Genomic DNA, 26766 nt, shown 5'->3' on the forward strand with positions numbered 1-26766 from the left:
AATAATGGATGTGATATGTTGTGAACATTGAACAAGTAGGACTTTAGCCAGAGAGTTACATTTCGCACTGACCAAATCTATAAGGTTTTCGGTTTCATCTAAGTGATGTGGCTTTGAGCTCAGCAGCATATTTAGGTTGTCAGTTCACATTCTCGGGTTTGTATTTACGATGAAACACAAAGTAAAGACTACTCACTTACACTTGGTGACAGTCTGCATAGCTTACGTTCATTTGGTTTTCTTTGAAGCAGTTTATTTATTTATTTTTTCCTGCAAACAGCTACAGCTAGTAGTTACTGCAGTGTTTAACCATTTGTGTAATTCCTTTTCAGCTTGTGATCTACACACGCAAGTAAAGGCTACTCATGTACAGTGTTTAAATTTATAACTTCTTTACTACTAACTGTGTTTGCTGACAGTATCCACATATGCTACTGACTGTACCTACATTATATCATAGTACGACACTTGGATCAGGAGATATGTCAACACTGAGAGGGACGAAAAACTGCCGCATTGTGCGAGGATGGGGTCGAGTTTGGGTTTGTGCTGTGCACCTATGTCACGCATTCTCTGACAACTAACGAGTGTTCCGAGTGCTCTGCTGTGAATGTCACAGCCAATGTGAGATCTTAACACGTCATTTAGTGAATTTTTATCCCGGTTGTGGTGAGACAAAAATTGCACAAGCAAGTGAGACATAATTTCAAATATTACAATGCACGAGTATGCTCTTACCGCAACTGTCACTTGGAACAGGAGCAATGCAGTTCCTGTCATTGTCTCGAGATACATGAACCGCCATCATTCACTGAGCATACTATAACTATTTGCAACATATTTCACAGACAGTCTCCACATAGATCAGGAGATATGTCATAAACACAGTGTTGCGCATATATTAATGCATGAAGTAAGTTTTATTCTTTACAATGACACTCTTGCAGTTGAGTAACTTAAGAAAATCCCTGAAACCTGGCAGTGCTTTTGACAGCTTTCAACTGTGAAGTGACAACTGCTGTAGGCAGAAACAATAATCATCTATAGAGCTACAAAGTGGTGTTACCACAGACACAAAAATAGCGTTGTAAACACGAGAAGCAGCTGTGGCCAGCATACAGAAACTGCATGCGGTCATCTCGCCCCAAGTCTACTGCTCGACTATATATAAGGTTTTGTTTCTAATATTAAAAAACAGACAATGAATGCAGGGCTTGTTGGCTATGGTAGTTACTGATAAAATGTAATTTTTTAGTTCTACAGTTGGTTATGTTTATGGATTCTTATATTATTCATCCATAGAGCCATTGTAGTTATTGTCTTATGGTTGCCCTGTTCAGGAAATATATTAATACAATAGAACCTGCGGTCTGTATTTTTTTTATGCAAGTGCTCACAAAGATCAGCATGTCTTTTTGGCTAGTTAAGTGACTGACCTTCGGGAGAGAGCTGGGGTGGTTCGCTGCTAGGACTGTTGCAGGCCGGCTCCTCATCTGCCGGCACCAGCAGCGGGGCAGGTGAACTGGAGCTGCCACTGCCTGTAACATTGGGGACAACCTTATACCTCCACTCAAATGAAAATACAGAGCATTAGAGTTTCTGTACAAGTGTGCAGGAATTAAAGCTGTATCTGTTAAATTATTTACTCTTTTATTCTATACAACCATTTTAACACTTCCTTGTGATCACAGTATATGCCATTACATTAAATGGTTACTGACTAGTAATAACAATAATTTGATCTACAGTTAGGGGTGTATAAATGAGGGTTCGGAAGAGCAGATCAAGTGTGTGACGAGTTATAAACTTCAAGCACATCTTAAAAACTAGGAAAATCAGAAGCTTTAAATAAGCAGCAACTTTTGCTGATTTTAAAAAGGCATATAGTGCTACTGATGGAAATACATTACTGAAATTTTGAAGATAATAAAACAAGAATTACAGCACAATTGGTTTAACAGCTCATGTATCCAAGCTGCTGACAAGAATAACATACAGAAGAATGGAAAAGTTATGACAATAAATTTGTATTTAGGAATACACCACAAGGGCACTAGAAGTGCAGTTCTGGCATGGTTGATAATGGAAGCAGAAAAAAAAAAACATTGACAGGATTTGTTGGCCCTGGAAAAGTGTTCGAACAATTTAAAATGATCAAAGATACTTGAAATTCTGAGCAAAATAGGAGTAAGCTATAGGGAAAGACAGGTGATACACAATATGTACAAAACAAAGTGTTAACAATAAGAGTGGAAGGCTGAGAACGAAATGGATGGATTAAAATGGGTGGGTGGGGGTGTAGTCTTTCGCCCCCCTCCCCTACTTGTCAATGTATACAGTGAAGAAGCAATGATGGAAATAAAAGAAAAATTCAAGAGTGAGACTGAAATTCAGGATGAAAGGATATGAGTAAGACTCGCTGATGACATTGCTTTCCTCAATGACAGTGAAGAAGAAAAAAATTGAGGATGTAAGTTGCAAGTGCTACTGTGAGATGAAAGGCTTGGTACAGGGGAGGAATTTGACAGGCTGCATCAAACCAGTAAAAAAAAAAAAAAAAGAGGGGGTAAGCAAGCTTTAACCAATACATCACAAGTAAAATTTATAGGAGAACTGTGAGAAAAATTTGAAATACAATTTAGAATTTGACAAGGTGGCGGCTTGTAAATCCTGCTTTTAAATTGTGCATTAGAGAAAGTACTTGGGGACTGGAGGAAGACCATACGTACTAAGGGCATGCAACTAGGAAGAAAGCCAAACAAGATTACTGTAGATTGTCTAAGCATCCACAGATGACATAGCACTTATTATAGGCTCACTTGAAAGTGTACAAGAACAAAGCACAGAACTGCTACGTGAAGCAGCAAAAATGGGTCTACAAATATGAACATTAGTAAGGCGCCTCAAATGTTAAAGATAAATACACTAAAATATATTTACCTTGGATCACAAAACTGAAACAAAGGAACAGTGGTCCTACCAGAAATACTCTATAGAATGAAAACTCTTAAGCTGATTACCAAGGGTTGGATAAAAAATTGGAAGAAGAATTCTAAGAAAATACTAGGACCAAAAATTAGCAGTGAATTAGAATACCGGTTAATACCTAAAACAGAACTTTATCTAAAAGTTACCAAGTTAATGGATGTAGTGAGAAAGAAATTAAAATTCTTTGAACATGCTGCATGAATAAAACAGAACTACTACACAAATCTTTACTAAGCAATTGTAAATAGAGAATCATATGGCTTAGAGCAGTGGAAAGAGGTATCAAAAACTTGGGAGTCAGCACAGAGGCAATAAGAAACAACATACTTTTTAAAGAAGCAATAGTAAAGGCAGGCTTTTAGAATAGGAAAAAAAACATACGCAAGAAGAGAAGTGTCATACTTCTCGAGGAATGAACAAAGTACGGGGCCACAAGAAACTGCAGTTGAAAACAAAGAAGTGGAAAAAATGATGTATTGTACCCCCCCCCCTCTCTCTCTCTCTCTCTCTCTCTCTCTCTCTCTCTCTCAACCCCCTCTACAAAAAAAATAATATAATTCTGCCGATACATACATATAAAACTAAATGCCCTGCTTTAACAACTAATACTTCCTCTGTGGTGGACACACTGGCAGGATGAGAGGGACCCTCCTGTAGCAAGGACAAGTGGTGTAGACTTGTGTTAGGAGTGTTGACATATGTACAATTATCTGGGGGGGAGAGGAATATGAAAATTTGGGGTGCCGTGCCACTAGATCAGGAAACACATGGGGACTACAGAAAATAAGATACACAGGCCATGCCACACTAAGGCCACTGCACGACAAGAGTGGCAGACTGTCAGAGGGGAGTAAATGTTCCAGTTTTCTTGCAGACGTAGTTCTGCTGTGATACAAATAACAGGTGCATCACAGTGCATGAGTGAAATGGAACAGTAACTGGAAACCTACTTCCATGTGTAGGTAAGGGAAGCAGTTAACATTGACAACAGAAGATGCGATCGAGGAACTGACTCGCACCAATAGCAGAGTAACTATTGCAGACATTGTTCAGCAAATGTGCAACTCAACAGGCAGTGCTCATTTCATCGTCTGCAGTATCAGAAAGTGCCAGGTTCTGTGATCATCACCTTCACAAAAAGGTGAGAGATCAATGACCGGAAAATGAGTAAAGGCACTGTTGTACAGCATTATTGAAATGCAACACCCGATATGTAGACATTTTTGATGGGAGGGTCAGAAGCATCCACCTTGCATCACGTTTTTATTTCTTGTGCCTGAACTCCAATTCTTACTCTAATTTTCCTTTGGTTTCCTGTAGCGCTTGCTCAATGTACAGACAGATTGAATATTACGGATAGGCTACAAACCTGTCACTCTCTCTTCTCGGCCACTGCTTCCCTATCATGCCCCTTCACTCTTACAACTGCCATCTGGTTCCTGTACAAGTTGTAAATATCCTTTCACTCGCGGTATGTTAACATTGCAGCCTTCAGAATTTCAAAGAGAGCACTCCAGTAAACGTTCTCAAAAGCTTTCTTGAAGTCTATGTAAACTATAAATATAGGTTTGCCTTTCTGTACCCTATCATCTACAAGAAGTTATAGGGTCAGAACTGCCTCACAAGTTCCTACAGTTCTCCAGGATCCAAACTGATCTTTTCAAAGTTGGTTTCTACTAGTTTTCCATTTTTCTGTAAAGAATTGGTGTTAGTATTTTGCAATCATAACTTATTAAATTGATAGGTCAGCAATATTTACACATGTTATCACATGCTTTCTTTGGGAACTTTGTATTTTTGCCTAGTTATTTGCCCAACAGGCAATCGGAGCTGCTGTTTATCACAACCAGCTTCAATTCTTGCCAACAACTAACCAAAACATACACCGTAGATTACTGTACACCATTCTGAAAGGTACAAAAGAAGATTCAGTACACTGATAGTGGATACTCTGTCTTGTGTTCACCATAAGAGTACAGCTGTTCTTTCTAAAGTAATTCATTTTGTCAATAACAAACCTCATGTGACAATACATGTACTTGAATGTCAGTGAGAAATTCCTAGGTAGTCAAATGAGGTGAGCTGAAATGGCACTGTATGGCATGAATAGCATATCTTTGTCTCTGAACTGAGTTGTCCGCAAATATCATCCTTTGTGACACAAAGAAAAGTAAACCAACTTGACTGTATCACAGACTATCAATAAATTTCTGACTACAATGCTGGATGCATTAAAGACATGTCCTATAGTTTACCAAGCATGACACTCTTGTAACACCTCACAGACTTATGTCTCTTGTTTCGGAAACATAATGTACTTATACTGCATCTGTATACCAGCTAATTAGTTGTGAACTAGAAACTAATTTCTCCGAGATACTTTTTACTGACATTTAGGCTCATGCAATTAACAAATATGAGGGCTATTTTTAAAGTAGCACCTTATTTTTAATAAAGAGTTGAATGAAATTACAGAATTTATTTTACAATATTCTGAAAAGTGCACACACTGATTTATTTTCCCACACTGTTTCCAGCTGCGTTGGGACACACGTCATAGCATTTGATGATCTCTGAAAATACACAGTCGTACCATGCTGCCTCCTGAACCTGTCTTGTCTCACAAATTTTACATACTGTATAAACTAGTGTTCTTTGCGTTATCTGCAAGATTCATTAGTGAATATTTTTTCGAGATGTTGTAACTGGAAGAAAAAGGAAAAAAAAAAAACAGTCTGTCCAAAATAACTGGCTTATTTTGCAAGACTGCCAGGTTATCTGGTATTGCAGTATATTGTTTCACATATTTGTCAGTCTTCTGGTATGAGTTAAAATAAATAAGATATGTACTTAGCAAAAGTGAGCAATACAAATACGAGGGCTGTTCAATGAAGAATGATCATAATCTTTTTTATGGTCATAATTTCTGGGCGCTAAAATTTAATCTTATGACATTCTATTAGCTTAATGTGCAACAAACACGCCATAGTAGTTTCATTGTTGGGACTCTTGGTACCCGCCTGTGAGAGGCAGGCAAGATCAGACGTGTTTTGCATCACCCACCGCTGCAATGGAGATAACACGGTGAGGAACAATATGCAGCTTTGAAATTTTGCTTTCGTCTCAACAAATGTTCAGCTGAGGCCTATACAATATTACGGGAGGCCTATGGAGAGCCTGTTCTTCCCTACAGCACAGCTCAAAGGTGGCTTAAAGAGGGGAGACAATTTCAAAGGAAGATGGACCCGGTGCTCCAGTTACTGCCCTTATGGAAGAAAACAACACTGCTGCTGTCATTGTGAGAGAGGATTGATGAATTACCTTAAGATCACTTTCTGAAATTCTGAACAATGGGTACCGCCCACATGTTGGTGACAGAAAAATTACACACGACACGTGTTTGTGCATAATGGGTTCCAAGACTTGATTACCAAACAAAAGGACATTTGTGTACAGGTCTGCATGCCATTAAAGTTGATGTTACAGGAAAATCCGGAGTTTCTTTCAAATGTAATCACTGCTGATGAAACTTGGCTTCATCATTTTGATCCTGAGAGCAAACAGCAAATCTCAATGTGGAAATCTCCTTCATCACCAACCCCCAAAAAAGCAAAAGTGGTTGCTTCTGCTGGGAAAATTATTGTCATCCTATTCTTTGATAGTCATGGAATGGCTTATCAGCATGTTGTACCTGCACACACATCAGTAACTGCTACAGGGATGTCCTGGAAACATTGCAAGTTCATATCAGATGCAAAAGACCACGTTTCTGCACCACAATAATGCACGGCCGCAGATTGACAATGTTGTTGCTGAATATCTTTCAAAAATCAATGTGATGTGCATCCCTCACCCTCCCTATATTCCAGATTTAGCCCCATGTGACTTTTTCTATTTCCTAACGTGAAGCAATGCCTTCGTGGGAGACAAAAAAATCAATCATCAGAAGCAGTGGTGAAGTCTGCGTAGGCGATTTTGAAGGACCTCTCAAACAATGGTTTCCAGCATAAATTTGAAGATTGCAGCAATGAAGTGCACCCACATCCATGGGAGACTACTTTGAGAAGGACCATCAAAATTATGAAGATGAGTAAAGGTATGCTGTCAAAAAAAAAAAAAAATTATGATCATTCTTTATTGAAGAGCCTTCGTACTGTGTAATATAATCACTGATCTAGCAAAGGTCTCATGAATGTTCTTGTAATTTTATTCCCAGTTTACAGAAGTTTTGTTACCTGATGACTTTTCTAATTAATTTCAAAAAAATCAATTTCATATAAAATGTAGTTTACACACAAAATAACAGAAACAAACAAAGAAATACTTTAAATTTTTCTTCACAGTTCAGTTTCAAAATTCTGGTACAAAGATGTCCCACAAGATCTCACTGGCCATAAAGCACAAAACTGTGAATTTTAGGACATTCAAAAAGAGTGTCTTATCTGTAAATATACCTGATTATCTAGGTTCAAGGACAGGCCTCTATTCTTAAAGAATTGTGGTAGTGTTATTCTTTGAAAGAATCAGTGAATATATGTAAATGTTAAAACTAGCAACAGTACAAAAAGTGTAGCTATTCTGAACTATCAAAGCAAAATCAACTGCCACAGTACTGGCTTTCATGGTAATTTTAGTATGCTGATTGCAACCTGTTTTATGATAGACACTAGTTCACTTATGTTGCATTAATAATTGCCTGTCTTTGTTAATTAATGCTTTGTTTAATTAAACATCCCTTAAGGTATTTCTTCATAAAGGGTTGTACAACCAGAGGAATAAATAAAAAGGCAGAGAGGGCTAAGGTAGCTAGGACTGCTGCATTCACATGATTATAGAATGTAAATTGCTGATATCTGGTGAATTTTTTTATTTGTTTATTTTACATTTTGGCGTGCAATGCTGGAGACACCATCAGAGGCTATAACAACTCGGAAAGCAGTGACAATCTGAAAGACGCTCAGCAAGCCCAACTGTTTACTCATGTCCAGGCATTGATCACTTCATGAGAACATCAGACCGTTGGCTAAGATTGCAGAGATGCACCAGTAAAGATGCTAAATGAAACATGTTTGGCTAATAGAACATTGTGACATTTCACAGAACCCAAAGAAGCTCAGGTCATATGTAAAGAGGCAGGAACTGAGGTTGAAGGTAGCAAAGCAAAAGCTGAAATGCTTAACTCCATTTTCAAATGTGCCTTTACAAAGGAAATCCCCAGAGAACCCCCAGTTTAATCCTCATCACACTGAAAAGATGAATGAAATAAGTATTAGTGGTAGTGAGATACAGCTGAAATTGTTAGAAGTGAATGAAGCTCCAGAGCCCAATGCAATTCCTATCAGATTCTATACTGAATTTGCAGTAGAATTAGCCCAACAATAATCTACTGTAGATACCTCAAACTGTGGGCGGTTCTTGGAAAAATACACAGGCCACACCACTACAAGAAGGGCAGTGAAAGTGATCTACAAAACTACTATCCAGTATCCTTGACATCAATTTCTTGTAGTATCTTAGAACCTATTCTGAGCTCAAAATAATGAGATATCTAGACGAGAATGACCTTCTCAATCCCAACCAACATGGATTTTGAAATCATTGATCATGTAAAATCCAACACACACTTTTCATGTTATCTGGGATGGAGAGTCATCGTCAGATGTAGAAGTAACTTCGGGTGTGCTCCAGGGGAATGTGTTGGAACCTTTACTGTTCGTACTGAATATAATGACCTTGCAGACAATATTAATAGTAAAATCAGTCTTCTTGCAGATGATGCAGTTATCTGTAATGAAGTACTGTCTGAAAGAAGCTGCATAAATGTTCAATCATATCTTGATAAGATTTCAATATGGTATAGAGATAACTTGCTCTAAATGTTCAGAAACAGACGTATTGCGTATGTCTAGTTTACATCGTGCTGTTTTTTTCTCCGGTTATTTCATTGATGACATTGCATATTCTATGATGCCAATTTGTGCAGAAAGATACAGACTTCCATTATTTACTCTTACTGAGATTCTAAGAATGTTACGTACTGAAAAGTCAACAATATTTAACCTGAAGATGCGGCTACAATGTTGTGAAGCTAGTTGTGATTAATAAATCATTTGACACAGGTGCTGCAGTTTTCATCTGCCTACCCTATGCTTGTCATGGACTCTTTCGGAGCATTGCTGCTCTGTGTATAATTCTTACCACATAGAATTAATGGAGTACATTGAGGAAATACAAAAAAGAGCAGCACATGTTGTATTATTGAGAAGTAGGGGAGGGAGTGTCACTATCACAATAACAAGATTTGGATGGAGATCATTAAAACTAAACCGTTTCTGCCTGCGGTGGGATCTTCTCAGAAAATTTCAATCACTTACTTCCTCCTCTGAACGCAAAAATATTTTGTTGACGCTTACCTATGTACGGAGAAATAATCTCATCATAAAATACGGGAAATCAGAGCTCGCACAGAAAGGTATAGCTGTCTATTTATTCCTTCAAAGTGGAGTTACAGAGAATTAGTGTGAAGGTGGTTTGATGAATCCTCTACGAGGAACTTATGCGTGATTGGTAGAGTAGCTGTGTAAATGTTGATGTAGATGAAGTGTATTATGGAAGCTGTGGTTGCCCCTCATACCAAGTGATTTGTATTCCATGAAAACCCAGTCCGTTAGTTTCAAGAACCAATTTTAACTGATGAATCTAGCAATATACTGCAAACCCTTACATATTACTCCTACATGGATGGCAAGAACGAGATTAGACTGATCACAGCATGCACAGGGACACATAAACAATCATTTTTCTCATGCTCCACACATATATAAAACAGGAACAAGTGGTAAAATTGCAAGTACCTTCCACCATGTACTTCACAACAGTTTGCAGAGTATGAATTTACACATAGAAGATTTCATTACTAAGGACACTAAATCACTGTAATCGGTGCAAACAGTAGTACCCTCTGAATGGACCCTTTCCCCTCCCCTGAGCTCTTCATTTATCCTTTCCTTTCCGTCACAGTTGGCTCTTAAAATCTGCTATTTGACCTTTTTCACCACAGACAGAGAACCTGGAGCACATTATGGAATAATGAGAGTATCAAATGATGATTGCATTCAGTGTTCTTTCGCACATAGCAGACAATTATTTGTGACTGAAAAGTGTAGATGGAACAATCTGATAAACAGCAGGAGCATTGACATCTAAACTGTACATTTCGGGACCATTCCTCTGAATCGACAAAGAAATGTATCGGATTCTACTGCCTCTGACCTAATCTTGTCATATTACAACTGACAAGAGAATAAAAGGCCTTGGTAAGTTAGCATATAAACCGCACATTTAATCAGTACTGCACGAAAGTTATAAACAAGCTAAGAATTTCTGTCTATGTTAATGCTTCACATTTTACTAGTTTTTAGGACATCACAAAATTACATTTCACCATCATTGTGGTGTCTACTCAATAATTATTTCATTAACTACAGCCACAAAACTAAGAATCTGCCCCACAAAACTAAGAATCTGCCACTTATAGCTCTCACATGAAAGTACCTCTGAGAATCTAGGAAATTCACATTATCTACACTGTTTTCTGCTTTAAATATATTAACTTAAAAGTATGACATTGCATAAGGAAACTTCTTTTTCCTGTTTTACATGGGTCTTTAGACCTGTGGCACCCGGCATTTCGTTTTGAGAATTAGAAAGCATATCATCTCACTTTGTGGACTTTATAATATTTATAGAGTAGATATCATTCAGTGCAGCTGTTTCAACAGATCACAACTTGGTATGAATCTTAAAATATGGAGTGCACATAACATGTATAAATTTATGATAAATGAGGTAAAAGAAATCACTTGGTTTAGACAGACAGTGGTCACGTGTGTGGAAGTTGTATTTGCAAGAAAAGAATATATGTGTGTGTGTGTGTGTGCGCGCGCGCTGTATAAGTCTTGTTTAATAGTCTTTTTCCTGTGCCTGCCTGCAACTCACCATTCCCTCTGTATGATGAGTAGAAACCTATCCTTTTCACAGTGTCTTGGAAATCTCTACAAAATGCTTTTTACAAAGAGATTAATGGTGATTATCATTTGTTAGTTGTCCAGTTTTGCTTTACTCTGCAGCTTTCATGTAGTGCTCTCTGCAGAAAAGAACAATGATAGTTTGTGAGATTCCATGTTAATCCCAAACAACAAAAGTAACCTAGCAGGCCATTATGTCAATGACACGCAAAAATCTGGAATATCTTTTATGTCAGAAGTTTGAGAACAATTGCACAAATAGCCAAACATTTACACTTTCAAAAAATGCTCAAGGCAGCACTGGAACTGTATGTACAGTCAAACACAAACTGTTGTTTATGTTTAATGATAAATTTTAATAATAAATAACAGACATGCTAATGAATATTATCATATTTTCCACAGATGGAGTAGATTCAACATCTAAGTCAGCACGAATTCAGGCCTGGTCATAAGGCACATGAATGAACACAAATGCTATGCTGCAGAAACGAGTTTCAATGAATATTCCTTGTAAAATTATATTTTTTCCAGTAACAATGCAGTATTTCATGTCAAATATGAAAAATAAAAACTTTTGTCGTATAGGAAAGTTATACAGTGTATTTGGCCAGCAGAATATTGCTTTACTACTATTTAGGGAATTTTCCTACTACTATTTAGTGATTGTTCCCTTATTTGTAAATTTATTACATACATGTTATACATGGTAGTCTGAAATAGTCGAAAAGCTTGTAAGTGTGTTGCATGGTAGGCTGCACTGATAAATGCTCATTAAGAAAAAAAATTCAATCACTTTTTCTGAGTTAATTAGCATTGAAGTTAGCAAATTGGGCTGTTATATGCACAAATTTAAGTGGCTCGATAGAGGTGGTACAGCTTGAATTTGCATGCCTGATGACCCAACTGGCTAACTTCAATGCTAATTAATTCAGATATGATACAAGCACAAAATTTTTTTCTTAAAAATTAATTCTCCACGTAACCTACCCTACAACACCCCTACTCTCCCTTTAGACTGTTTCTACCTTGTATAAAGATCCCGTATTGAAAATGTGTGAAAGAGACAGAGCCAAAAAGTGGAACTTGGAACATCATCTCAAGGCAACAATGTCGGCTGTTGTGGGCTTCTACAGACAGTTGATACTGTCCCTATAATATGGAAAGTGTGTGCTTCATTGAAATACATGCAAAGTTTAGTGGCATCAACTTATGGAACAGATAAGACACATGGCAATTATGCTGTAAGCTAAACACAAACTGTTATACCAAACCAAACACTACTCTCTTGTGAACTATCACTTCACCACACCTGCTAGTCCAGCACAATGAAAACGCACTTTCACTGAGGAAACCATTCCCATTATGTCTTCATGATTAGTCTGCAATTCACAATTAAGTGCCTGGCAGAGGGTTCATCGAACCACCTTTAAAGCTACTTGTATACCATTCCACTCTCAAAACAGCGTGCAGGAAAAATGAACGCTTAAATCTTTCTGTCTGAGCTCTGATTTCTCTCATTTTGTTACGATGATAATTTCTCCCTATGTAGGTAGGTGTCAACAAATTATTTTCACAATGGGAGGAGAAAGTTGGTGATTGAAATTTTACAAGAAGATCCTGCTGAAGCAAAAAAATGCCTTTGTTTTAATGACTGCCAACCCGGTTCGTGTATCATATCTGTGGCGCTCTCTCCCATTTCGTGATCGTACAAAATGAGCTGCCCTTTTTTGAACTTTTTCGATATTCTCTGTCAAACCTATCTGTTGCAGATCCCACGCTGCACAGCAATACTCCAGAAGAGGGAAGACAAGTTTAGTTTGAGCAGTCTCTTTAGAAAATCTGTTGCATGTTCTAAGTGTTCTGCCAATAAATTGCACTCTTTGGCTTGCTTTCCCCACAGCATTATCTATGTGATCATTCCAATTTAAGTTATTCATAATTGTAAACCTCAAGTATTTAGTTGAGTCTACAGACTTTAGATTTGTGTGATTTATAGTGTAACTGAAATTTATCACATTGTTTTCAGTGCTCATGTGGATGACTTCACACTTTTCGCGATTCACAGTCAATTGCCACTTTTTGCGCCATACAGATATCTTGTCTAAAACTAAACTAAAATCTAAGAGGACTGCCCAGATTGTCTCCTAAATCATTCATGTAGATGAACAACAGCAGGCCTATAATAATTCCTTGGAGAAGAATGGACATTATTTTTCTTTTATTCTATGACTTGCTGTCAGTTATTATGAACTGTTATCTTCCTGGCAACGAATCACAAATCTAGCCATGCAACTTGAGATGATGGTCCACAGGCACGCAATCTAATTAGAAACTGCTGGTGAGGAATGGTGTCAAAATTCTTCTGGAAATCTAAAAAAATATGGAATCCATTTGATGTCCCTGTTGATAGCACTCATTACTTGGTGAGAATAAAGAGCTTAAGTTTCAAAAGAGTGATATTTCCTTTATCTTAACTTAATTTCTACACCTGGTCCAGAATAACAAAAGTGACTAACACCTTATTGTTTACAGGACAATTACCTTAGCGACAGCCAATCACAGTACAAGTTTTGTCACACTTTCCGTTCTGTACACAGTCATCACATGATTCTGCTGCCTCAGTAGCCGGTTACCAGTTGGCTGCTGACAATTGTGGTCTGCAACTTAATTGTTGTAATTGATTCTTATATGCTGTTTTTCTGTGTGGTATGTTTCTTTTAGTGGACATGTGAAGCCAACTTTGAAATTGGTTCAAAAAGTAAAGATCTTGCAAAGTGAACTGAACACTGTACAGCATAGGAGAATGTAAAAACATACTCCAAAGCTGCTGCTACAACTGTAATGTGCTTGCGTCTAGTGGCAAACAGACAACATTCCCTTATAGTAGAGTAAGAATGAATTGTATGGCATGTTTGAATCGGAGGATCAGAGAGGTGTATCTAACTGTGTAGGCTTTTCTTAGATTGTCCATGTTGCCACCTTCCCCCCACAAAGGGGGAGAGTTACATCTCATCCATAGCTGTAGAGTCTAGGTTGCTGTAACGGCTGTGTTTACATTATGTCATGCTTGAGTTATAAAATTGTGAATCAATTCTGTTAGTAGCACTATATGGTCATGATTAGCCTCCACAATTACTTATGAGTTTACTCCTCAGCCATTACACAGGGCATTGACCTGTTACCCTATACATGAGTTTATAAAGTTATAAACGAAAATAATCAATTTTTGAAAATATAATATAATTGGATAGATTTTATGTAATGCTGGCAATTAGTTCAAACAGAGTAAAGTATTAAAAATGTATATCCCTAAGTGTTTTGTGAAATTGAAATCTTTGCTTGAAAGTCTGTAGGTGACAGTAATTACTACATATTTAAACTGCTGAATTCCTTCTCAATAATTTTGGGGAAGAGATCTTTCACAAAAGTAGTCATAAGTATTTCCAACAGTAACTTGGTTACTGGATGTAATTTTCTGTTACTTCTTTTTAAAAACATTGCTGGAGAAACTCGGTGATCAAAATGGAATATCATCTTCACTGTCATCTCCCTTCAAGGAGAAGGTGGAGTAAATCACCTTTTCCAGTCCCTATCATCCATCTCTTACACGGTCAACCTAGTTCTCTTTTTCCAGTTGGGTGACAATTCTTTATCTTGTTTGGCAATCTAGTTTCTGTCACTCTATCAACAGGATTCTTCAATCTCCTTCTCTTCTCTTTTATCTTGCCATTAACTGAAAAGATCTTTAAATCAGATCTTATTGATTCATTCCTTATTTTATCCATATCTCATGAAATTCAGCTCTGCTTCTTGTATACATGATTTTTCTTCCTTTGTTACTATCCATGATTCGGAACCATATACAAGAATAGGTATAGCCATAACTTTGCTGAATTTTACTTGCGTTTCTTTTCTTGTTTGTCCTCCAAAAGTTCTTTCAACTGTTCCGCAGATAGCTAGATATTTATTATAGTCATGTTGCAATATATTGCATTTTGGCTCAATCTATGTACTTCTCTTTGTAAATTATCTTCTGTTTCCTTTATAATTATCTTGTGATCAGCATATAACAGAGTATTTAATGGTACACCAGATCCAATTCTAATTCCTAAGTAAAATTCATCTTTCCACTTCATAGCTAGATTGTGATCATATAAATTAAATGAAGCGGGTGATAGACTGCACACTTTTTGAGCACCTTTATTTATTGAAATTTCATCAGACTTTTTCAAACCTGGGCTTATAACTATTTTTGTGATTAAATACAGACTATTTATGGTATTAATAAGATATTTTGGAAAAACAGCTAAATATGTTTCTAAGCCAAATTCCCAACATTTTTCAATAATTTGTCTTATTATAAATATATTATCGTTACACTGACGTCCCTTTCTGATTCCTAATTGTTCTACTGAGAGGTAGTCGTTAATGAAGGATATATATAAAATAGAAAGAAACTTCCACGTGGGAAAAATATATTAAAAACAAAGATTCCAAGACTTACCAAGCGGGAAAGCGCCGGTAGACAGGCACAATAAAATAACACACAAACGCACACACAATAAAATAACACACAAACGCAAACACAAAATTTCGAGCTTTCGCAACCAGCGGTTGCTTCGTCAGGAAAGAGGGAAGGAAAAGGAAAGATGAAAGGATGTGGGTTTTACGGGAGAGGGTAAGGAGTCATTCCAATCCCGGGAGCGGAAAGACTTATCTTAGGGGGAAAAAAGGATAGGTGTATACTCGTGCGCACACTCACACACACACACACACACACACACACACACACACACACACACACACACACACACACACACACACACAAGCAAACATATTTAAAGGCAAAGAGTTTGGGAGGTACGCATAAAATATCATCTGAAATTGTTCTAAATGCATTCTCTGAAAATTATTTTGAGCATTAAGTTCATGAGCCCATGCGAATAGTAAATAGCCCAAACTCTTTGCCTTTAAATATGTCTGCTTGTGTGTGTGTGTGTATATTTTTCCCCCTAAGGTAAGTCTTTCCGCTCCCGGGATTGGAATGACTCCTTACCCTCTCCCTTAAAACCCACATCCTTTCATCTTTCCTTTTCCTTCCCTCTTTCCTGACAAAGCAACCGCCGGTTGCGAAAGCTCAAAATTTTGTGTCTGTGTTTGTGTGTTATTTTATTGTGTCTGTCTACTGGCGCTTTCCCGCTTGGTAAGTCTTGGAATTAACAAAACACACAAACACACACACAGCATTACTAGCTTTCGCAACCGATGGTTGCTTCTTCAGGAAGGAGAGGGAAAGACGAAAGGATGTGGGTTTTAAGGGAGAGGGTAAGGAGTCATTCCAATCCCGGGAGCGGAAAGACTTCCCTTAGGGGAAAAAAAGGACAGGTGTACACTCGCACACACATACACACACATATCCATCCGCACATATACAGACACAAGCAGACATATTTAAAGGCAAAGAGTCTCTCCGCTAATTTCAAGTTGCCGCCGCTCATACCTCACCTGTCTTTCAACAACTTCTTTGCCTCTGTTCTTCCGCCTCAACTGACATCTCTGCCCTTACTCTTTGCCTTTAAATATGTCTGCTTGTGTCTGTGTATGTGCGGATGGATATGCGTGTGTGTGTGTGTGTGTGTGTGTGTGTGTGTGTGTGTGTGTGCGCGCGCGAGTGTACACCTGTCCTTTTTTTTCCCCCCCAAGGGAAGTCTTTCCGCTCCCGGGATTGGAATGACTCCTTACCCTCTCCCTTAAAACCCACATCCTTTCGTCTTTCCCTCTCCTTCCTGAAGAAGCAACCATCGGTTGCGAAAGCTAGTAATTCTGTGTGTGTGTTTGTGTGTTTTGTTAATGTGCGTGTCTGCCTGCGCTTTCCCGCTTGGTAAGTCTTGGAATCTTTGTTTTTAATATATATATATATATATATATATATATATATATATATATTCAAAATTTTATATCCTGCATTTAGAAAACTTATTCCTCTATAATGTACTGTCTCTTTTCTATTGCCTTTTTATAACATAAGCTGTGTTCCATTCTTCAGGTGCAGAACAGTTTTTCCAACATTCTTTTATGTCCGTCTGATCTACAGAGTTATTGTAAATTTTTCTATAGTAATTTTCTTAACTATCTTCACCATACCATACACTTCTCTAATGTGTATCTATTGATCTTATGTTATTATGAGTATATTAATGTTTGCCGTATCTCTCTGTTTTATTCATGTGCTTCATACTCCGTCTTGTGTGAAACTCATGTTCAACATTAGCTATGAATATTTCCCAGGATTCACAATGGTATCTTTTTATTAAAATCTTTATTTGGAATATTTGAAATTAATTATTTATAGTCTTAAATCACAATAAACATGCCTTTACAATCTAGAATGTTATAAACTCTCTTCCAAGTCTCTGTTAGACCTGGGAACCTTTATTACCAATTCAGATGTTTTAAATATTGCTGTTTCTGTTCAAAGGCTACTTGGGAAAATTAAAACTTCTGCTTTAAAAGTGCAAATCACAAAAATGACTTCTGAATATTCAGAACACTGTTATATGAATGCATTCTGTTGTGATGATGATGATGTTGTTGTTGTTGTGATGGTGGTGGGGACTTCAGTCCAAAAACTAGTTTGATGCAGCTTTTTAACATTATCTGCCCAGTGGCAATCCTCTACATTTCTGCGCATAGCTGCTGCTACATCCTATGCCCATCAAAACCTGCTAATTGTGTGCAAGCCTTGGCCTGTCTCTACAATTTTTACATCCCATTCTCTCCATTACTAAACTGACTATCCCTTGATACTTCAGAACATGTCCTATAAGCCGATCCCTCCTCTTAATAAGTTGTGTCACATATTTCTTTTTTCCACATTTGGATTCAGTATCTTCTCATTAGTTGTTCAATGTACCTATCTTCAGTATTCTTAGCAGCGCATTTCCATTCTCTTCTCATCTGAACTGTTTATTGTCCACACTTCAATTACATACATGGCTATTCTCCTGACAAATACTTTCTGGAAATACATCCTAACATTTATGTTTCAGAAGTGCTTTTCTTGCTGTTCCCAAGTCCATATTTAATATTCACTTAATTTTGGTCATGTCAATGATCAGCTATTAAACAGATTTTAATATTGTATTAATATTAAATAGTTTATTTGAGAATAGCTAGTGACTTATATAGATAAACATTAAGCACCTGGAACATTATGACAGAATTTATAAAGATATTTTAATTGCGGTGATCATTTCCAGCCACTCTGCCAGTCTTGCCGCATGTGTGTGTGTGTGTGTGACTTAAAAACAAAAATTGTTGTACCTGTCTGCAACTCAATGTGTCATCTTTACGGTGAGTAGAAATCTATCCGTATCGTAACTGTTGATATTCCAACCTGAACTTTCCACGGTTTGGCTCACTGGGAAGAGACATATATTATCAACTCAGCACTGACAGTGGGCGAAATTAATCTCATCTAGTACTTAAAAAATGGTGGAGAATGTAGAGTAATCTGAGAAAAGTTTACAGGGTGTTCAATAATTGATAATAGAAGTAAAATTGTTCCATTATACACGTTATCTGCAAAGCGATCATTGGCTACATAACTGCAAACTTGTGTTTACAACACACCACTGAATCCAGTGTGAAATATTGCTCTAAGCAGTACAAAAGAATTTTAATTGGAACCCTTTTGGTTAAGTCACCATCCAAATGGGCCCAAATTTTACCACAACCCAAAATTGAGGAGTGTAGCTGATGGACGAAGGGCAGAGGAACATTTTGCTGTTGCCACAAAACAAAATCTAATGCACTGAAGCAGTCTCAGATAGATAGATCAGCTGGGCCTGTACCTTGACCTCAAAGATCGTCTGGCCTCATTGCTTCAGATTTTGTGTTTAGTCATCCCAAAAGTGCAGTGTGCAGCACTCACGTCGCTGCACTTGAAAGAAGCGGAGCAACAAACATAGTCTCGCGAAGCTTTACAAGATGATTTGGGGTGTTTGAAAGAATAACTCTCAGCAAAGATGAGTGTAATAACTCCTTTAACAGGTGTCAGTGAACAGTAAATTGTAACATGTATTGCTTTCCTTGTTAACATAGGCCACTGGTGACTCTAACCCAATGAAATGTGATCTTAATGCTTAAGTTTACATTTTAAATACATTAGTTATAACTAGGACAATATTTCATACTGAAGTCAGTGACAGCTCATAACCACACATTTGCAATTATCTTGCAAATGACTCACCTTTTGACCCACATTTACTGGAACATTTTTCTTTCTACAAGGAGTGTTAAAAACATAGTAACAATTGAACCGATTGAAATCTGTATATACATCTTTGGGATAATGTAGCGAGACGTCTAGCGACGCAAAACGTGTGTCATTACCGTCTCCTAATAAATTCAAATCTGTGCCCTCAGCGGACAAGGTGACACTCTCCATCTGAGATCTGATACTTATCCAGTTCCTCTCAAGCACAGAAAAATCGTTCACAGTTACGTGTACTGTGAGACACTAATTAGCCTATGCAAGTCCATCGAGAGCTAACAGCCTGGGCTCCTAACGAAGGGTGCGACTACGCTCCACGACAACGCGCATCAACAGATTTCTGAGATCACACAAAGTGTAATGGCCAAATTCAAGTTTAAGCAGCTCACACATTTGCCATAGATCTGGACGTGTCTCCACAGGAGGAGGAGGAGGGGGGGGGGGGGGGGGTGCTTCAACACAGACAACAAACTCACGGAGAGTGATGGACTGGTTCCTTTGGCTCATGAAACAGTGCAATAGTTGTGCTGAGGCCTCTGGTAATTGCTTTTGAATAAAGGTTCAATTATACCCACAGTGTCATTTTGTGCCTTTTCTTTTGAACACCCCTCATATTATCATATCATATGTTGCCTGCCACTACTAATTATGATACACTCTGTATACATAATAGAATGCCCACAAGTTGGGGGAAAATTTGATTCTGTGCCCCACAGTTTTATCTACAGAATGTCCCAAACATTTTAAGTCAAATTTGCATCTACAGCAGATGACTGTAAATGATCAGCATCGCAATAAGGAACAAACAGCTGGAAATGAGTATTCAAGGTCGTGGCACGATTTGGATGAGCAGTGCAAGTGAAGCACCATGTTAGTAAACTGATGAACAACAAACAACAGCCTTCTACACAAATGATAGTGGGGAAAAAAAACTATGATGTATCCGTGGTGAGGTTTATCATAACCAGTTATGAAAGATGGAGAAGTTTTTGATGATTGCCACCATCATCTCTCTACTGCAGTTCTTGGGAAATTATATTACCAGCTATGCATCTAGCAATCCCCCGAAGCATAACCTGACAAAGAAAGATCACGGAGGAAGACTTCACACAACTCGCCATCCAATAAGAGGCCTCAGCACACCCTGCCTCCATGATGTTATCATAACACAATCTAGCCAATCAGCACCTTAATGGCCGAAAGCTTTAATTGTGTGTTTTTATTGTGCCGATTGTGACTCAACATCTCTGCTACATGGTGCGTAGCAACTTTCCTTCTGTAATATTGTTACATTCCATCCTGTATTTTCCATTGTTAGAAGGAAGTAGTAGCTACACAACTGAAAATGTACAGAGAGAAGCTATTCAACAGACACCACCCAAAAGAAGTATTGCCATGAATATTAACTTCCAAAGAAACTGAGTCATTACAGCTAAAGAGAGATGGACAAGGTATCCAGAAAGTTTGTACAGTAGAATTTGAAGAGATAGCATTGGAAGATTCAACTATAAGCACCCATCGATTTGGTCAGGGAATGCACTTTTGGAAGAATACAGTATGGAGACTGTTGATGTGGCACCAACTACACCCCTGCCACAGTTGGGATAATGATTTTGGAAACAAGATATCAGTCCTCTTTTAATGCATGCACCAAAGCTTGCAGTGGTTGCTTTAAACAGATGTTATGTGTTTAAGTTTTATCTGTAGTGTGCAAGTTGTTTATGATGATTAAAAGATAAATATTAATCTCTAGCAATTGGTTCATTGTATGAAAATACTAAGTTCCAGATTAGTTCTGTCTTGCATTTGTATAAGCAGTTATAAGAGTAGCAGGAGACAAGGTTGTAGCCTATACCTGATGATATTCAGGCTGTACACTGAGCAAGCAGTAAAGGAAACTAATAACAAAGTTGGATAATGTATTAAAATTAATGGGGGGGGGGGGGTGATTGAAGTTTGCCGGGGTACAGGAAAATCCATACCAAACAAGCAGTACTGTTAAAATGATAATATTTCAGTAAACAACACCAGGCAGACACTAATGGTAATAATTGTGAAGAATGGTGTCAATTCCATGTAAAGCATACTTCTGCAGGAACCAACTTCAATAATTAACTGCATATCCTCTTACAGTTCTGTCTTTTAACAGCTTTCCAGTAAATGTGTGCAAATTCTTTACATACAAAACATCAGCAATAAGTACAAATCTGTGGAAAAATTTTCATTGCAAACATAGGAAACAATTAGTATTACATACATTTGCAGGTATTTACAGTGTAACAGTGTCACAAAAATAACTGTGGTATAAAAACATTTACAGTGTAACAGTGTCACAAAAGTAACTGTGGTATAAAAAACCGAATAAATGAACCTCATATATTTTTAAACTGAAAGTACAGCAGTTGTGGACGAGGAGGAAAATTTTGACAATGTTGACTGGGATATTCTCTTTGAAATTCTGAAGGCAGCAGGGGTAAAACACATGGAGTGAACAGTTACATACAGCTAGTACAGAAACCAAACAGTATTATTAAGTGTCTAAGGAGACAAAAAGGGAGCAGTGGTTGAGAAGGGAGGGTCTGTCGCCAATGTTCTTCAATCTGGGCATTGAGCAAGCAGAAAAGAAAACCAAAGAAAATCAGGAATTAAATTTCAGGGAGAAGTAAAAGATGAGCTTTGCCATTGACATTATAGTAATTGCTTCAGTGTCAGCAAATGACCTGGACGAGCAATTGAATGGAATTGACAGCATCTTGAAATGAGAATATAACATGAACATCAGTAAAAACAATACAAGGATAACAGAATACAGTCAAATTAAATCAAGTCCTGTTGAGACTACAACGATGGCCGAAGTAGAAGAGGGTATAAAACACACACCAGCAATGACATGAACAACGTTTGTGAAGAAAAGAAATTTGTTAACATCAGATACAAATTCAAATGTTCAAAATTCTTTTTCTGAAGGTATTTTTCTGGAGTGTAGCCTTGAACGATAATCAGTTCAGACAAAAAAAGAACAGAAGCCTTTGAAATGTGATGCTACAGAAGAATGTTGAAGATCAGCTGGCGTCCTGATGGTGAAAGTGGCCAGCAATTCTCCCCACAATTTTATAATCCAAAATTACTAATTTTAATTAACTAAATAAATGTTTGATAACAATAGGTTTACACTGAGTAAATGTGTATGCCATTAACTGTGATGATGACCAGCCAACTGATAGCCCGGCACTTCTAAAAACGGATCAGGACCACAATTCCATGGCATAAAAAAAATACATCTAATGCAGAGACAATTTCCAAATGGTGTAAGCTTTCTGTATTTTATATAATCTGCAATTTTGTTTCCAAAAATTTTTGTTTAGCAATCCTGTCTGCTGTTATCACACCTTGAGAATTAATTATTAGTGTAACAGAAAATGCTAATTTCATTAAATATATCACTTCAACTGTATTTGATGAGTAGTAATGTTCCCACTTATCAGTGAATGGAATACAAGGCCACATATCTTGATAAATTCTCACTGTTTAACCATAGAATACATATTGACAATGCTGAGAGGCACCTACTCCATGCTTGTGGAGCACTAGGCAAACTGAGAAACCGGAGCCTGCCCTTCTGTCTGCAGTGAATGGCATGTATGTAAAATACCAAATGAGGATATATTAAGTATTTCATTTCAACTTGGGTCATTTCACAGAAGTGGAAACGAAATATTTGTAATCATTACAGCATATATTTTTGAAAGTCAGTCATTACCATCAATGACTACTCATGGGATAGCCCTGGTTTCAAAATAAAAGGTTACCTTCAGGCCATATGCCACACTATATTAATTTACTTTTATTGAATATCAATGAAAACCAGGAGGATAGGATTACACAGAATACTTCAGAAAAATACTGTAGCAAACTCAATAAATCAATTTTTCATCCTACTGAATTAAATGTGCATAGTGTAGATTAAGACAGTTTTTGTAGGATTGTGTGTGGTGTTCAGCCTTGTTTCTGTATTATTACGTGCGCTTTTGAGTAAAAATGCAAAGTCTGTGATAAAAAATAAGATAAATCGTAGGATAATCCAAAAGAACAGGAACACACAACTTTATGCAACTGAAGAACATCTATACTGTGATTTGTTCTATTTCACTAATTTTGATAATATTGATAAAACTGCTTATTTAAGTTTAATAACACTATAAAATACATATTCCATGTGTACCACGTCAGTTCATCAGAAAATTCAGTAATTCAAAGCAGAGAGAAAACTAGATTTTGAGAGAGTATGTGTGGCACAAAAATTATAGCTTGATTTACTTATGCATTTGGGACTGAGAAGCAATATCCATTTTCTTCCTAGACGCTTCACAAGATTCCCAGGAATTTGGTTATTTTTTATTCTGCTAAGGAAATCAGTAACTGTGTCATTCTAACAGAAACATTAAAAATAGTAGGAAAAGTATACAAAAAGTACTCCACTTGTAATTTTTGTATTCTGTTATTTTTGGCACTTGGTCTCTTCAGAGCTTAACAAAAGCATACTTAACATTTTCTAGGTTACATTCAGACATGCTGATGATGTGAGTATCTGCAGCTATCAAATCTCTGGTATAAACAAACATATGTATGACGAGGTACGGGTGATCACATAAAAGTAATAATTTCACTAAGTATGGGTTATGACAAACAGAAGCATTAATTTTAGGTTGTTGTCATGTGCAAGATATATGCACAACATATAGCCATAAAGCAAACTTCAGGTTGGAATATCAACAATACATGGAAGAGAGAGATTGCTGCCCACCATAAAAACGCCATGCGGAGTTGCACACAGGCACAACAAAAACGCACTTGCACATCAGCTTTCAGCCAAAATCCTTAACCAGAAAAAGAAGCCGGTGCACACACACATTTGTTCATACAAGCATGCACACCTCACGCACACATCTCCAGCAGCTTGGACCAGAATGCAGCTGTCCCGGAGAACGGAAGCAGCAATGTGAAGGAGGTGGGAAAGGGATACCAGGATACAGGTGGGAAGAAAGAAGAGCACTGTCTGGCAGCTGTTGTGTGTTGTGGGGACAGTAGGCCACTGCAGGGATTATTTCAGGAACAAAGGTGCTGCAAGTATACCTCCCATTTGCACAGTTCAGAGAAGCTGGTGACGGAGGGGGAAGATCCAGACGGCTCTGGTAGTGAAGCAGCCATTAAAATCAAGCACATTATGTTCAGCAGCATACTGTGCCACAGGGTGGACTACTTCACTCTTGGCCAGTTTGGTGCCCTCCAGACTGCTGCTCCATTTTACATGACAGTTGCATTCCAGCCTGAGCTGCTGGAGATGGTGGCTGTATGTGTATGAGGTGTGCTAGCTTTTGTGAATATCTTTTCCTTATATTGTTGATGTCATCTCATTACTACCTTTTTTTGGAAACAGGTGGCAATTAAAAGAAACAAACTAGATAGCTACTTATTTATCCAGCATAGAAGTTCCCTATTACACAGTCTACTGAGTTTGTAGTGATGGAGCATAGAAACTTCCAAAGTTATTAAATTTTATGAAGATCATTTGAACTGAAATTTATTGTTTAGGATTAAGGTTTCTGCTACCTGCTTGTAACAATGTAATTTGTTTAGTTGAAAGAATGTTATTTAAAGAAAAAAAATCACAAAATAAAACATCAACAAATTAGAGATTATGTACGATTTCAACATAAGACATTTCTTAGTGGAAACACATCTCTCAAAAATAAGTGTTCTCAAAAGAAACTGCAGCTTTAGATGCAAACTTCACCAAATGCAGGTATAGTCACTGTTTTTGGTGCATTCAGAGTTGCCCAGTCACTTCCCTTGTTAATCAATCTTTGTTAAAATGTTTTTCCTGATGTATATTTTCTGTATGCTGTTTTTCAAGAAAATAAATGTCAAGAACTTAAAATGGTAAAAAAAAAGTTTTGATCAGCACAAAAAAACAAATTAAAAAACCTTGTCCCACACCTAGCAAAACAGTTGACCTGCATGCTAAATATCCACAGCAAGAAAAGATTAGTATATTCCCTTGGTATTTGCGATTTTTTTTCTAAATGTTGTATATTGCGTAACACTGGTTTTAAGTCAGGGAAGAGAGAAGTTCTGGGACATATGATAAAGGTAGCATCCTGCAATTTGACTGAAGGCACTGGGAAGAAACTAAAGTATTGGAGCAGACAGGCAGAATAGTGCCATTGTTAAGATTTCAGTGTCTTAACCACTGAGCATTGACACTCACCAAAACAAAATTTCAAGTATGTGGCATTAGCTACACAGTAGACTCAGAAGACAAAGCAAGTGACTTCTGTCTTGTCACGTGGCAAAACAGCAGAGTTTGAAATCACCTCTTTACCATTTTGTATTTAACACATTTACAGCCGCAAAGCCTCTCGCGGAAACAGCAGAGGTTCAAATCTGACGCCATATGTCCTCTGGCAGCCACATGCTCCACTCTGTTTGGCACAATATCTCTTTGGATGGTGTGTAAATTGCAAAGAAATGAAGTTTGAAACGTCAGATACTGCAACTCGATTTCTTGTACACCTGTATCTAGCCAGTCGAGAAATACAGATGAAAGCACAACACTGCAGGTACTTTGCATCTGAACCCCTGCTGTGTCTGTTGGCAGAACTGTGGTAGTCTACATTAATGACCTCTGAATCTGAATAGCACACAAGAAGCTAGCGTGCTGTTCTTGCAGTGGCACGTGCATATCACCACGCTATGATAGCTCGCCATCTCTCTCTGCAGGCTCAGTACTAACATGTTGTTGCTGGAGGCTCATACGGTGCAATCAGATCTCATTCCCGAATTTTGGTAAATTGCATCAATATGGAGATTCAGTTTTTGAACCTTCAAAAACTGCATCTCCATATTGATGAAATTTACCAAAATTCTGTGGTTTTTGCATTCAGTCTGATTATGTAGTAGGTTCGTGCTCGATTTTTGGGTGGTTGTGATGGCACCATTCAGCCTATTTATAATTCGAAAGTATGCTCACTTGGAAAATTACTATTACTTGGACAGTGAATGTTGGGTCTTCATTTGGATCGCATAAGATGTAGATTGTGAGAGTATTTATATTTGTTATTGCCTTTATTAGTGATTGGGGGTACATTCTGTTTTTTTAACAGATATATCTTTTTTTTTTATTCAGATACCCACCTGAAGATGTGACCAAGCTACAAAACAGGTCTTTCTAAACAGAGGATCTTACATTCCACGAAATGAACATTCACAGTTGTGCTTGCCCAGAACACAAAGTTGTGTTGAAGCTGTGTTTCAATGTAACAGTGGAGAACTTGAGCACTGTTTTTGTAATACACAAAATCTTGTGGACTCAAGCAACACAACACATCAAATTAGCCTGCCGGAATTGAATTAAACAATACATATTGATGGTAACAGGGATATTAATCGCAGGACGGTGATGACAATATTCTG

The 26766-nt window shown here is 37.5% G+C and overlaps 1 protein-coding gene across 30 annotated transcripts in view; it reads right to left on the minus strand.

Moving 5' to 3' along the window:
* Positions 1-26766, minus strand: part of LOC126293757 (lysine-specific demethylase 4C-like) — a 332566-nt gene that overhangs the window by 154779 nt on the left and 151021 nt on the right. For all 30 annotated transcript variants that reach the window (XM_049987134.1, XM_049987126.1, XM_049987129.1 and 27 more), the window contains one exon: positions 1437-1538. In XM_049987134.1, the coding sequence (XP_049843091.1) occupies positions 1437-1538 (102 nt within the window). The remainder of the gene's footprint in view (positions 1-1436; positions 1539-26766) is intronic.

This window comes from Schistocerca gregaria, chromosome 10 (assembly GCF_023897955.1).
Source record: "Schistocerca gregaria isolate iqSchGreg1 chromosome 10, iqSchGreg1.2, whole genome shotgun sequence".
Lineage (NCBI taxonomy): Eukaryota > Metazoa > Arthropoda > Insecta > Orthoptera > Acrididae > Schistocerca > Schistocerca gregaria.